Source organism: Notechis scutatus, chromosome 1 (genome assembly GCF_049901735.1).
Source record: "Notechis scutatus isolate UNSWTSFEM ecotype Mainland chromosome 1, rNotScu1.2, whole genome shotgun sequence".
NCBI classification, from domain to species: Eukaryota; Metazoa; Chordata; class Lepidosauria; order Squamata; family Elapidae; genus Notechis; species Notechis scutatus.
In genome coordinates, this window is record NC_142009.1 from 234363253 (window position 1) to 234377814 (window position 14562).

Here is a 14562-nt window from a genome sequence, read left to right on the forward strand (position 1 = left end):
TATATTTGCCAGTATATAGACAAACAGGGGTAATACAAATAGGTCTTGTCACAGCTATGAAGAAATTTTCTATAGGCACGTGAAGGACTTAGAGTTGTATCAAACCCCTTCTCCAAATTAAGAAGTTGTTGCTCCCATTATTAAGTATTAAATGTATTAAGTTTTTAAGTATTAAATAACCAAGTTACAATTTTGGATTGCCCAAGAACTGTGATGAATATTAATTGTATTGGTTCAATTGTACTGGTTCAAAGTACTTTCAGAAACCGTAGCTTAAAGTTAACATGTTTTAAACTCTAGTTACTATTCAGTACTGTTTGTTGGTCTACATAATAAGAAAAAAAGTTGTAAGCTAAAAGTGGAAATGACCACAAGCCTCCCACCAACCGAAAAGGATGGAGTTTGTCAGCATGAATATACACTGAAGCAGTCTTCCTTGAAGATCTCCGACTATAATGTTAAGTTTAATGGATATAATTTGTTCAAAACTGCATTTGCAAGTTGTTCCTAGTAGCATTTCCCCAAAGACCAATTCTTTGTTCTGGATGGAGAAGTAAGCAATTACTGTACTGATTTAAAAAACAAACAAACAAATATTTCAGCATTATCCATTATTCTACTGCAAGGCCTCAGATGCAGAGCTGGTCTCTCACATATACAGAGACAATGCCAGCAGGTTACTGAAGCTTTTGTTCTTCTCTACTTATACTCTTTTTTCAACTCCATTTTTGTTCTTTTAAAATAATTCCATCTGCAGAGAAAATCATGCCAAAAGAATCTTTATGTCAAATAACTCTCCCTTCAAAATTTATGAGTCTTTATGAGATTAAAGCTACTGGGATAGCAAACCAATTCTCACTGTACCATCAGCAGTTATTAAGGAATGCAAAAGAGAAATAGTACACAAAACTGGAGGATATAGAAAACAGCTTTCCAGAAAAAAATACATTTCATTGGGTCCTTTTAATCTGCTAATCTAATTTTGAGTCAAGATTTTGAATTGGAATATATATTGGAAACATTTAGAATTCCAATATTCATGGTCTACTTGGTTAGCATGTGACTTGCAGACTTCTAGAGGTTTTAATAGGGGCATATTTTCAATTTTAATCAGTGAAGAATGTACATAGACATTGGCCTGTCTGTCACTACGGTATCTAGGACTTCCTTGGACTGCTTACATTCCAAGATGTATTCTTTACAACCCAAAACACAAACTAAATGTGGACATTATACCAACAGTTATCATGGCTGAGATTCTTTTTAATAATGGATAGCATTTTTTAAATTATTGCCATGTTAAATGGATTTATTACAAGTAGGTATGGCAGCTCACAAAAAAAACAGCATGAAAGGGATGCAACAATTGTAAAAATCTTTGCAACAAGATTAGGCCCTTTCATTTTTCAGAGAGTAGCAACTAACAGACTAAAATGATAACAAAAGCAAATAATGCGCTTTCCCACGTATTCAAAAAACTGAAAGCAAAGATGCAATTGAGCTAGTGTTAAGTGTTGTTCAAAATTTTGCTGGGAATATGCTTATGGAATATGATGGTACATATTTCAGAATAATGTACCTATCGTTCTGCTGAATCGAGTTGGAATTATTTATACATTTCCTGAAATGGATATTAAACTGCAATTGTGCATGATTCTTTGAACATAGTAAAGCTAAAACCAAGCACATTGTTGGGGAGAGGGGCAGAGTGTGATTAATAACTCTGCTTAGAACCCCCTCTGTACAATTTGATTTGAATCGTTTTCCAAAGTCTTTTTATCTCCCATCTTGTTTTTTCTAAAAACCTAGTGATTAGAAAGATGGAATCAGAATATTTCAGGTCAAGAGACTTTCATGGAGCTCAGCGAAGGCAGCAAAAATTTATGGAGCTTTCTTCTATCAGCAACATCAGACCCTACTTATGACACAAATATCTTCCTCCTCTCAAAGCAGCAACTCATTTTTATAGTTGACAATTTCTTTCACAGATTTTAGAAAGTACTGTATTTCACTTCATTGGCCATCAATATTATGTACTGAAATTACTTTCTTGGTGATCTAAATCTCTGATACAATTTCCTTTCCACACCATCTAGATGAAAATGTTCCCTGAATTGTACCTACTTTTCTTTAAAAAAAAAACCAAAGCTTTCCTTTTGTGACCTGGCTTTATATTTTAGGAGCTATAAAGTCCCAATCCCTATTTACACAATTGTAAATGATACATTGGTTCATGGCAGAAAAGATTCTCTGTTTCTAACAAACGAGGAAATGGATTATTACAAGGTACAATAGTGTCATATTCCAAAACTTTTTCAATCTTGGTCTTTCTAAATATTGGATGTTCACACAGCCATGAACCAATGTATCATTTTACTTCATTTAGCTGAAAAATACTGTAATCAATCTAAGGATACCCTCTATGTAGCTCTCATAGATTTGAGGGAAGCTTTTTACTCTAAACCATGAGAAAAACTCTAAAGAAATTAGTTACTACAACACCATCTTCTTAAACTAATAATGTTATTGAATTACTATTCAAGTTAAGGGCAATTTTACTGACAACTTAATTAAATGTGTCTCTACTTACAAGATGTTAAACAAGACTATATTCTTCCTCACTACTGTTCAATTTTTACTTTAATAATATTGTTAAGAGTCTGCCATCCACCCCGCCTTGCCCATCACCAATTCTCTATTCTTCTTTATGGTGAAGGTGAAGTCCTACTCTCTAATTCAGGGGTGTCAAATTTGATTTCAGTGAGGGCTGCATCAGGGTTGTGTTTGACCTTGGGGGGGGGGGGGCAGGTGGGTGTTGCTGGGGTAGGCATGGCCAGCTCAACTTGTGTCAGGGGTGCCTGTGGTGGCCTGAGCGGGGCTGGGGTGGGGGGATCCATTGTCTCCAGCAGAGGAAAGTGAGACCAGGGAAGGTGCCAAACCCTTGTCCTCCAGAGGAGCCTCACTGTTCCTCTCAGGTCCTCCGCAACCCTCTCCTGCAACCCTCTGTATTTTGCCTGGGATGGCCTCCTGCAACCCTCTGCCAGCGAAAATGGAGCTTGGGTGGGCCGCGCCACCTCCTGCAACCCTCTGCCAGCGAAAACAGAGCTCCTGCAACTGAGCTTCATTTTCACTGGCAGAGGCACCACAGGCCGGTCCTTCACTGTTTCCAGCGCAGCCTCACTGGCCGGATCTAAGTACTGTGGGCCTTGAGTTTGACACTCTGCTTTAAACCAAGTAGACCCTCAAAGACACCTTAAAGCTCCAATTGGATGGTTAGCAGCAAACTTATCAAGCAGGTTAAATCTTTTAAGTATCTAGATGTCTATTTTCAATCTTCTTCTTACAAGTCTATTCACACAAGAGAGCTACTACCAAGACTCCAAAAGGTATCCCTTGCAATTACTAAATTTGCAGATCTACCTGGAAACAATGATCTCTCAGAAGCTATTAAACTATTTAAAATTAAAGTTCCGAGCATGATGCTATATAGTGCTCAGATGTACCTACAAGGAGTCTTCTAGCTTAAAAGCAATTCAGTCAAATTAAAAAAAAAAAACCTTATTGCAAGTCCCTTGTCCAATTTCTTATGTTGCAGTTTCCCTGGAACTTGGCTGCATTTCCCTTGGGCCCAATTTTCTTGTCCTAGGCTTTGGCTGAAGGGAGCTTAGGAAGGAAATTGCTTGGTCCATCTCACCATGCTAGATAGGTTCTCTGTCATCCTAAGAAGGCATATTAGTGATCACACAATTGTCTCTCTTCTCTGAACTATCCCTAGATATTTCTTCAAAGTACTATGTGGCCCTCATAAAACAGCCTGATTGGGCATTAGCTATTAGAGCAAAAACTGGCAGACATGAAAGCCATAATTGTTTTCAGAATGGAGATAGAATCTTTCACATTTTCTAGTAAAATGTCCACTGTATAGCCAAGGATGATAGAACTTAATATTTCCTGATGACATTGCCATTGTGATCAAGAAACCATGAACCTTCTTTTTGTGACCTCGAAATCTGTAAGAAATTTTCAAAATTTCTATCAATAGATACAACTCTTAGAAACCATCTGGTTCCTCCCCATCATGTTATTTATTACTGGGTATTAATTGTTTCAGGATTTTCTTGCAATTTTTAAAATTATTTTATAATATGAATTGTACTGCTGTTCTTTCTCCTGGTGTTTGCTCTTGGACCATAAATACGGTAAACTTTGAATGATTAAATTTTAGAAATCAAGTGAGATCCCAAAGTGGGGACCTCTCCTTCAAGACATACCTAGGGCCCAAAACCCATATAGATGTGAACCCCAGCATCTCTGTTGCTTTTCTTCTTGCACTTTTGGTGATGCTTTGACTTGAATGAGTGAATGAGTCAGGAATATCACTGTAATGAATAGGCAAACTCCTTTGTGTTTACCTAAGAGTCAACCAACAGCCAGACAGTGTCAGGATTGAAACTAGTTCTCTTTTAAACAGCGTGATATCCCACTCCCTTCCCTTTCTAGCTGGAAGTTTTGTTTATTTTCAGATACCACAGGATGATCTCTAGAAAAGGAAAGAATCAAGAGTCGAGGCAAAGAAGAGAAATAGGAAGCTATTTCTTTTCCAACTTTCAATAAAACTTGGGATTTTCTGGAAGAGTTATTAGCAAGTCAAACCACGTGATAGCTGCTGGGCCAACAGTGACAACAATTTCAAGTCTATAACATGTCTTCAGCTGTTGAAAAAAACTTGCAAGCTGTAACCTTCAGTGCAGAAATCAGCTATTTGCCAGTTGAAAATGGGGCAAAAGGCTATTTGCTAGAACAGAACCAGAAGAAAAGATTTAGTGCAGCCAGGAGAAGTCTGCATTAGCTTTAAATATTAAAAGACAGCATCAATCTAACTTAATTTGAACAGGAAGAAAAGAAAGCAAGTAAGCCATCGATCACTTACTTCAGTAAATGTTGTGCGACAGAACAGTGAGCTGAGAGATGGCCGTCATACATCTCAGTGGAAGCCCATTGCATTATGGCTTGGTGCATTCGGTACTGCACAGTGAGCATCTTCACAACACGGTCCCCGCATTTCTGAATCAGCCGTTCCATTAAGCTAAGAGAAAGACCTTGTGCAGCAGCCCTGCACCAAGGGAGTAATAAAAACAAAGTGAAAAAGAAAAAAGGCATTCAAAGACTGCAACAAAGGCCACACTGCTTGTTTCACTTCCATCTCTCTCTGTCATATTTAGAGGAGTTGTTTTTTTTTAAAGGGATGCTTGTAATGTGTAACTGAATATCTGATTTGCATTCTGATTTACATGCAGGAATTTCTGAATATTCACTTGCATTTCTCTCCTTCCATAATGTACAAGGGATACAACTGCATAATTCACCAAAGGCTATGGCAATGGACCCTAAGCACATCAAATGTTAATACAGTAATACAAACTTCTAGATAGAGACTTTATCACACAGCAGCTGCATTCTTGGCAATGTATAAACCTTGGTACAGAAAACCTAATAAATGATGGAAAGTGTTAAGTAAAGTTTCATTTCTAAAGTTCTGGCCCAAGCGGCCTCTGTATGGAGAAAATGTCAGCCAGCTGTTAGTGGTAAAGAACAACAGATATAGTGCTAACAGAAGTGGGAAAATTGTGTTGGATGACTTGACACATCAGTCTCATGTATATATTAAATTGAGGGAGGAGGGAAATAGAGCATTGGGTCCTAAGACATCTCAAAGGGCATTGGTGTTCAGGAGCATTGGACTCAACCATCCCCCCTAATCCAACAGTGGCTAGGACCAGGAAACAAAAGAGAACTACTATAATACCATGTCTCCCATATTCTGCAATCAGACCAGAAGAATATAATGTTAAATAATACTGCAATTTTCTGAGAGACCATGAAGGGCTAGAATGGGCTGCCTGTCCCACTCTGCCTCTGCCTCTCTCAAGTGTGATCATTACAATCTTCAAAAAGCTTTTCCTCCAGACCCTCTGCAAGTACAATCCAACTACCATGAAATTAGCTGGTTATTTTTAAGTATAGCAAACCCTTTTTTTTTAGTACTGCTAAGGTTTTGGTCCAAAAAATGCTAAAGGAGAGTCTATAATCAGGCCAGAAAAATGATGCAGAGAGAAAGGATGTGAAAGAGAAAGGAAAATTGCTGATGCCTGTGCCATTCCAGCAGGTCCAACACTGCTCACAAAACAGTTAGATGAAATACAAAGAAAGTCCAGAGCTGTCTCACAGTTAAAACCCTTTTGCTTTAATGCCAGGTAATAAATGGTCTAAACTATTCATTTTAATGGAACCTCATAAAAGTGAAGAGAGAACCAATAAAGTTCGCTATGCATCTGAAATATAACTTTTATATACAATAAGACTGTCCAACTGTGCCCAAGGCATTGCGCAATACACTGTGGAGACATGTAACACCTGATAAGGTGAATTAATGCAAAGAGATTTTTTTTCCACCTTTTAAATAATTTACCCTTGGTTCTAGTCAAATCCTGTTCATATTAAAAAAAAATGGCAGAAGAAAATATTCCTTTGATTTATTCTTTGTTCTCTAAGAATATCCAGCATTTAAAAGAAAGAATAAGAATCACATATACATATAAACAGAGGTGTATTTCTTAGGAATGATTGTGTAATAATATGAATTTTAAATTCAGAATGTTTGATTTTCTTTGTCAAGTAGACCTTATTTGTGGGAAATAAAAGCTTTTAAAAATGATTTCCAAATTTTATACAAAGCACTGCCCACAAGCAGTATCGAAGTTTTCTGTTAAACTGTCCCCCATTGCCTTTAGATGACAAAAAGACAGCATTAGTTATTGATTAAACATATAAAAATAAGCAAATCTGAACCAAGCCACACAGGCAATTGCATCTCTATTCTATGTGAGTGGTATTTTTCCAGTAAGTCTATTTTAATCAGTTTTTTAAAAGGCTGAAGTCAAACCTAATGAAATAGAAGGCCTTAAAAGCTTGAGGTAAGATGAGCTGCCTATAATTTTTTATAAATAAATGAAAAACAAACAAACAAACATGTATTACAATGACAGAGTTTGCATGACATACTGTGTCAACTCATAAAATATTTCTCTGGTCTTTTAGAGTTGCCAACAGAAAGGGAGGGGTGAGCAGTGTAGCAGCTTGCAAAACCGAAACTACATTCCATAAATGTTTTCAAAGATAGTAACTAGGTGCAACATTCTAACTGGGGAGCATGATTGATGACTCTTGGCTATGGATGTGTCCCATTGGAGAATATGAATTATGATACACCCAGGAGGTGGGGGAAAACCAGGGTCACGGGTGACAATGAATGAAGTGACTCAGAGTCGGCTACACCCAGGCAGCGCCGGCATGTTTACTCCTAATAAATCTTCAGGTTCTGGAAGTTAGCTAGAGACTCATGATTTAAATGGGGGTAACTGCCGGAGCCCTGACATACTGGGCCAAAATTAAATTATAATAGTAGGCTATAATTTGATGGTTTAACCTAAAACATATCATTTAGGTTAGGGTTAGCCCTTAAGCCTCAAGGTGTTTTTCCCCTTCAACTCAGTCAATTTAGCTACCCTAAGCAGAAGGTAACTAAACAGATCAAGATATTCTCGATCTCACTAACAGGTAACAGAAATTTGAAGTCTTTTATGATAACATGGAGCACTTTTCAATCTTATTGACAATCATCGTCCCAGCAGTAGCATCTAAAACTTTCTTGGATTTTGTTATACAATACTTGATATTCTACTTTTCATATATTTCTATACTATCCTTTAATTCAAAAATGCCTGCAACTTTTGAAAATAACAAGATTGAAACAAAATAAATGGTGCTAAAAGTACCACAATCACCTTAGAAGGGGGAAAGAGAGAAATAATTGAACTTACTTTGACATTTTTATAGAACTGGTTTTGAATTATTGATAAGCATTAGCACTAAGTGTTATTAATGCTGAAACCACATGTAAGGAATTGGGGCAAGGAAGGGGAATAAAAGGGTAAGACAGATGTCCTTCAATATTAATTAGCAAGTCCAACTGGTAAAATCAATTCTCAATTTTCAGCACCACTGAAGCAATGGATGTACGAATGCTTTGGAAACAAATGTGTTTCTTGGCTTCCAAGTAATGCTGTAGATAAGAACAAAAGCCCAGAAGAGGCACAATTTCAGTGGCATTATGAGGAGAAAACTTCCTTGCTGGTATGTGAAAGTCGTGATTCAAATACTAAACTTCTAACCCTATCAGAGCTTTGCTAATTCCCCACCCCCACAAAGATTATTTTGCAGCTTGTTTGAAAGCTCCATGATCAGAACATTGTTGCATAATATGTTCATCATATTAACATTTTACACATAAAAGCATGAAATTAACTGTTAAGGATCACTTTTCCCCCTGAACTAGACTTGGGGTTAAATCAGCTAAACAAGGGTGGGGGGAAGCATGAGAGAAAATGGATAAGAAAGAAGCTTATGGATACATAGCATCGAATTAAAACCCTTGCTATTTCTTTTGATTTATAACAATAAGATAAAGATACTATAGGGAGATGGAGTTGATATCCCATAAACCAAGGATGGGCAACTATGGACCCATTACAACCTATGAACTTCAACTTCTGTGATGTTGTTCCAAGTAGAAATTTCCCTCAGGTTTTCTCGCTCAAAATGGAAAAGTTGAGACTGATAAAACAGAAACATTTGATGAAAAACTTGGGGAAGGGGAGGCTTATATACCTTTCCCAAATTTAGCTTTCCTATTAGCAGGCTTGGAATTCCATATGCCTTCTGTCTCTGAAATAACATGTGCTGTTTTATTGCACAAGCTTACACATCCTAGAATGTGTCTAATTGGCTATAATGAAACTCTCTGAATAAATCTCACTGCGTGATTTATAAATCAGCCATTTCTTTTCTTCTGCCAAGTGCAGTCAGTAGCCTGAGTCACAATATTATATCTGCTCTCCCCCGAGTCCTGAATCCAGCACCTTATAAGTGCACAGATATTCAGAAAGGAAATTCCTTGGTCTCTCCTCCTCTGCCCTTAAGTCCCCAGAAAACCCTGCTCTATAGGATAAAGACCTTCAATAAGGTAAAAAGATGGCATTTCATACTTCTTTCTCGCTTTTCCCAGCAGGTGTCTAACCCATCACGCAGGTTCTTCCTGAAGAATCAATCTTAACCATTTAGAGGTTTTTAAAGGATAAAAAGATGGAAGAAATCCTTTGTGCAGGGATCATACTGGAATATTGATACTGGATAAGCATGGGCTGATCACACTATGCAACTTTTATTTTGCAATGTCAATCCATCATGCCAAGTAAACATATATCTATCTCCCCAAACCTTATAACCACATTTGTTATTCTGCTTAATTAATTGGGTAATAAACCCCATTGGAGTCAGAAACTATTATCAGCCCAAGGATATTAAAAAGCCCTTGCTAATTTCTACCAATTTCAAATCATCACAATTAGATGGGGGGAGGGGGAGAGGAAGTATCCCAATGTTTACAGCGTACCAGAGACAATAAACATTTTAGAATATTACTTCTGTTAGCAATTTGATGTAACAACTAATTACATACTTCATTATTAACATATTTTGCATCGATGCTTCCTTCTATCTCACTGAAATCACTTCCCAGTTTATTCAAAATATTCCTTTCCATTTTTATACTTGCAAAAGGTTTCATGCAACTGCCCACTCCACTAAACAACTATATTTACTTGGTAGTAAGAATGGGGATTGATTTACATCAGAATAGGAGCGAGATAAGAAGAAAGCAGCCAATCTCTCTGGCAGTTAGTCTAAAAATTGGATCCCAGTTTATCCCTCTGGAGAACTTCATCCTTGTTCTGCCAAAATGGGGGTTTGTCTTTTTTTCCCCCCTTCCCAGTGCAGTTCACCTCTCAAGCCATCTTCATTGTGGATTTTTCTTGGTTTTTTTTACTCTTTATCCTGGGAGGGAGTATGGTACACAATGTGTGTGTGGAGACCACAACACAGCAGGGTGCCTAACTCCAGAGTGCTCCCTCAAGGAAATCAAGCTAAGTGTAGTTTCCTGGAATTCCTAGAGGACGGGCACATTTCTGTGTACTTTCAAGTAACAAAGGCAAGGTTTTTCTACATAAAGGACTCGGTGCAGCCCCTTCCGACAGCTGACTCAGCAAGTTCTAGAAACTTCATCTCTGATTCAAGCAACTGCCTGCATTCTTTTATTCCCAGAATAATAGAATAACAGAGTTGGAAGGAGCCTTGGAAGTCTTCTGGTCCAGATCCCTTGCTCACGCAGGAAACCCTGTAACATTTCAGACCAATAGTTGTCCGATCTCTTCTTAAAAACCTCCGGTGTTGGAGTACCCCCAAGTTCTGAAGGCAAATTGTTCCACTGACTAAATTTCTCCTTAGTTTAGGTTGCTTCTCTCCTTGATTATTTTCCATCCGTTGCTTCTTGTCCTGCCTTCAGGTGCTTTGGAGAATAGGTTGATCCCCTCTTCCATTTCTAACACTAGAATACTGATATGTGATGGTCAAAATCATTTTACAAACAAGGTATCTTAATTTACAGGCAGTTCATTTTAGTTATTCATTAGGAATTTAATTAGTGTGTTTCTGTTTTTTCCGTAGTAAGTATATGTAAACCCGCACACACATACTAGTCTGTGATATGTACAGAATCAGAATGATATTAAAGAGGAATCCCCAGAGCTGTTTTCAGTTAGAGCTGTTAAGATGAATAAGATAAGGATGTTGGTTCTCCTATAGGTTTTGCTTCTATCAGTTTTTTCCTGAGCACTCTTCCCTTGGGAGAAAGTTATCTTAAATTCAGGGCATCCTCGTTCGAGATAAATATGGTACATGATTACTATTACAGTTGAAGCACAGATTGCAAAAAAAAAAATTCATACTAGAATAACTTATTATATGCTTCAAATGATTTGGTAAGCAGATTTTCTAGGTGTTAAAGTGCACTGGGTGAAGCAATTCTAACACAAGTTAACAATTTTAACACATTAGGATCATACTGTGAATTGGAATATCAAGTCACTGCAAAACCTGATACAATATACAACAACAATCAGAAATATTTTTCTTACCAAAAGCATCCTGCCTCCACTGTTGCTGCAATGAAATGAACTCAGTTCAGCTGAAAAGTCTTATAGTCCTGTTACCCAAATCAAAATTTCCCTTTGGTCTCATATGATGCAACAATCTTGGAGCTGAAGTACCTATAGAATAAGCCCCTACATCCCTATAAATGAGTGGTACAGAAAAAAATGAATCCCACTTTGAATATTTGCTATTCTATGCAGGCAAAACTGTCCATTGTAAGAAATTTTCGTACACTTCCCTTTCAAGACAGCAATGGGTAAAATACTAGATCATGCTAGCACTATAGCAATCTATATTTATACATTTCAAGCTGTCTCCAATATTTGGCTGACTGAAACTGAAGAGCTGAGCACCTAACTAAATCTCTAGAGGCACATAAATTTGAGCTTCCTATATTTCTCTAATATTTTTTGCTTCTGCTTGACTTTGGCTTAGGCAGGGCCTAAGGCTAGTGTACCATTCTCCAATTAACTACACTAATTCAACTTAAGCAGAATTGATCACTTCTATCCAACCTTCTGAGACAGAAGACTGCTTTTAGCCAGTAGTTCAGTATATTAAATTACATCACTTTCAGTTTTATTTATACCAACTTCCCAGCAAAGGATGTTTAAGAAAAAAATGTTTTTCTGAAAGATATTTCTCAAAATTTAGATTATAGGGATGGTATCAATTATTAGATATTTTTTGTAAAATCTGATCTGAGCATCATATTGAACTTGCACTTGGGCTTTATGGCAATAAATAGTTTAATTGCTATCATAAGATACTTCGAGATTTATCTTTGAATTGAATAAATGCTATCAAATTGGGGTAGACTTTTGGCAACCACATAGATTTTTTCCCCAGGATAATCTGTCTCCAAGTTGGTCCTTCAAGTCTTCCAACAGGGTACTAATTGTTGGTGTAACTAAGACCATCCATCTTGCTTCTGGTCATCTTTTTTCTCTTTCCTTCCCAGCATTACAGACTTTTCAAGTGAACTAGCTCTTTCTATAATGCACCCACAATGCAATAATTTGAACTACTACTGACTCCTGGCAATTCCTAGGACAAGTTTCTACAGTTTCCTTGGCAAGTGGTTTATCATTGCCTCCTTCCTAGGGCTAAAAGGGAGAATGGTCCTCGTATCTGAAGGTGGGACTAAAACTCAGAGTCTCCCAGTTTCTAGCCTGATGCTTTAACCACTACATCAAACTGGCTCAATAAACAGCATACTGAGCAAAAATATATATTCAACACTTTAGTCTCATTGCCATACTTTTTTCTATTTTTAATTTCTATCCCAATTTTTCTTCTGCTATCTTGCTCAGTTAATCTTTATGATACACCATCAGTTAGTAACTGAACAAGAAGTAACTTTCTTTTTACTAATGACTTCGTTTATCTTAAGTTCACAAATCTGTTACAAAATTTAACTGTGCCTAATAGTGTCATTCCTATTACTGAGATTTTCCACCAAGCTTTTAAGAACTGGTTTGTGAAGCATATTGCTTTTGGGCAATTTGATAAAATTTATCATGCCTTTAGCTTCATTTTCATATAGATCTCCAAAGGCCTATATTAAAAGTGACACTGTGGGTAGTTATATATTTGCATGCAGTGTGCATTTTGCATTTACTTCTGCATTTAAACTGACACGGGTGTGGGTCAACTCAAAATAACATCTTGAATTAGGATTAAACAGGCTCCTGAATGCTATGTTGGATTTGAAAAATTGTGGTTGAAAGCTTGATTCAGTCATGAAGCTGACTGGATAGCTTGGGAAAAGAGTTAACACCTTGATGTACCTCAAGGATTAGCATGTAATTCAAATATTAATTTGAGGTCCACTTGGAAAAAGAAGATACTGCTCAAGAAATTCAAGAGTGTAAAAGAAACTCCATGTTTTCTTATGTGCAGATGTACGTAGCCACATTTCTGCTTTGTACCCATTCCATTACATAGAAATATCCACTCTAAGATTGCATATACCCAACAACTATCCTGTTAACAAAGTGGCCAACACCTATTGCAGACTCAGTAGGAGTAAATGTGATAATTGTAAACCTTTTTGAATTTGAAAGAAATCACCCATTTTGGTGATTTTTGAACTGAAAGTCCAAATGGGTGCATGGTCCTGCATCACGGCATACTGGTTGAAGTTACTATTCTCCACCCCCCACCCCCACACAAAAAAACTAGACTTTTTTCTTATTAAGGATGGTTATGAACCAGTATAGACTAGGATAATTTCACAAAAACTCCATTCTGATCAATCAAGCTAAGCATAAAAAATAGGCAAATGTTTGCCCGTTCATATATTTATAAATGGAATTTTAATCCATAGAACAAAATTTATGGGACATCTAATACTGTAATTTTTTCTTAAAATCTAGTACAATGACAGTTTGTCCCAAGTATTTAACAGGTAGATTGTTAGATAAATTTGAGAGAGATCACAGATAGTGATTATGTGCCATCAAAGTCATTTTTGACTCCTAGCAACCACAAAGATAGATTAGGAATAGTACAGCATAATAATCCTCCAACTCAGCAGTGTGTAACATAAAGGCAAAGCAAAAGTAGATTTTCCTCAGTTCTGAGAGAAGCCTAGTTCTATTTTAAAAATGTATTGCAACTCATAGGTCTTTTAGGATGCAGAGATCGTTTTAAAAAAGAAGATCTGCAGCGGAAGATTGAACTAGGATTTTGTAGCAGTATTCTTTCTTGAATAATAACCACAGAGTTGCATATGGCATTAAGATTCAATGTGCTAGGATGACATTATGAGAAATTAGCTGGCATGTTAAAGATCTCTAAATTGAGCAAAGTTAAGTCTTACTTCTAAATTAGGCATGCTATTACACATTATTCTTCATGTAGAGGTGTTACATGACAGAGGAAATGTGCATCTAGCAACTTAGATGAAAAAGTCATACTCAAGAAAACTAGTGTAGACATTTCAAATAGATTAGATCCTTGTTAATGAGGCTTGAAAGGGATGCCACTTTTCAAATTGTTGTCCTTTTATTATGCCTCTTCAGGGAGACCAATAAAGTTGCAGCATGGGCAGAAATTAATGTGCACTTTTTTTCTGTGTAGTAACTGCTTTTGTGGCTTGAGAAGAAACAGTGCTTGCTATAGAAGTGTGTGTGTGTGTGTGTGTGTGTGTGTGTGTGTGTATACACCAGTGGTGGGATTCAAATATTGTTGCCACCAGTTCAGTGGGCATGGCTTGGTGGGCGTACTTTGCGCGCGTGCACATACTTTACGTGCAGGCATGCGCCTAATGTGTACTTTGCACAGGCGCAGAGGCATTCTAACTCGCCTCCTGCAAGCCTGCATGATCCCGGTCGCTTCAGCAGCTGCCGCGCGGCGCTATTCTGCGCAAAGCAGCTGTGCTTCAAATTCAGCGGATAAAAGTGAGTATGGGAGCCCGGGCGGGTGAGCCCAACAGCAGAGCAGTGGAGAGAA

The 14562-nt window shown here is 37.4% G+C and overlaps 1 protein-coding gene across 1 annotated transcript in view; it reads right to left on the reverse strand.

Moving 5' to 3' along the window:
* The window catches only part of IGHMBP2 (immunoglobulin mu DNA binding protein 2), a 65545-nt gene that overhangs the window by 19958 nt on the left and 31025 nt on the right, over nt 1–14562 (reverse strand). Inside the window, exon 9 of the mRNA XM_087950708.1 lies at nt 4931–5113. Coding sequence (XP_087806834.1) covers nt 4931–5113 — 183 coding nt within the window. The remainder of the gene's footprint in view (nt 1–4930; nt 5114–14562) is intronic.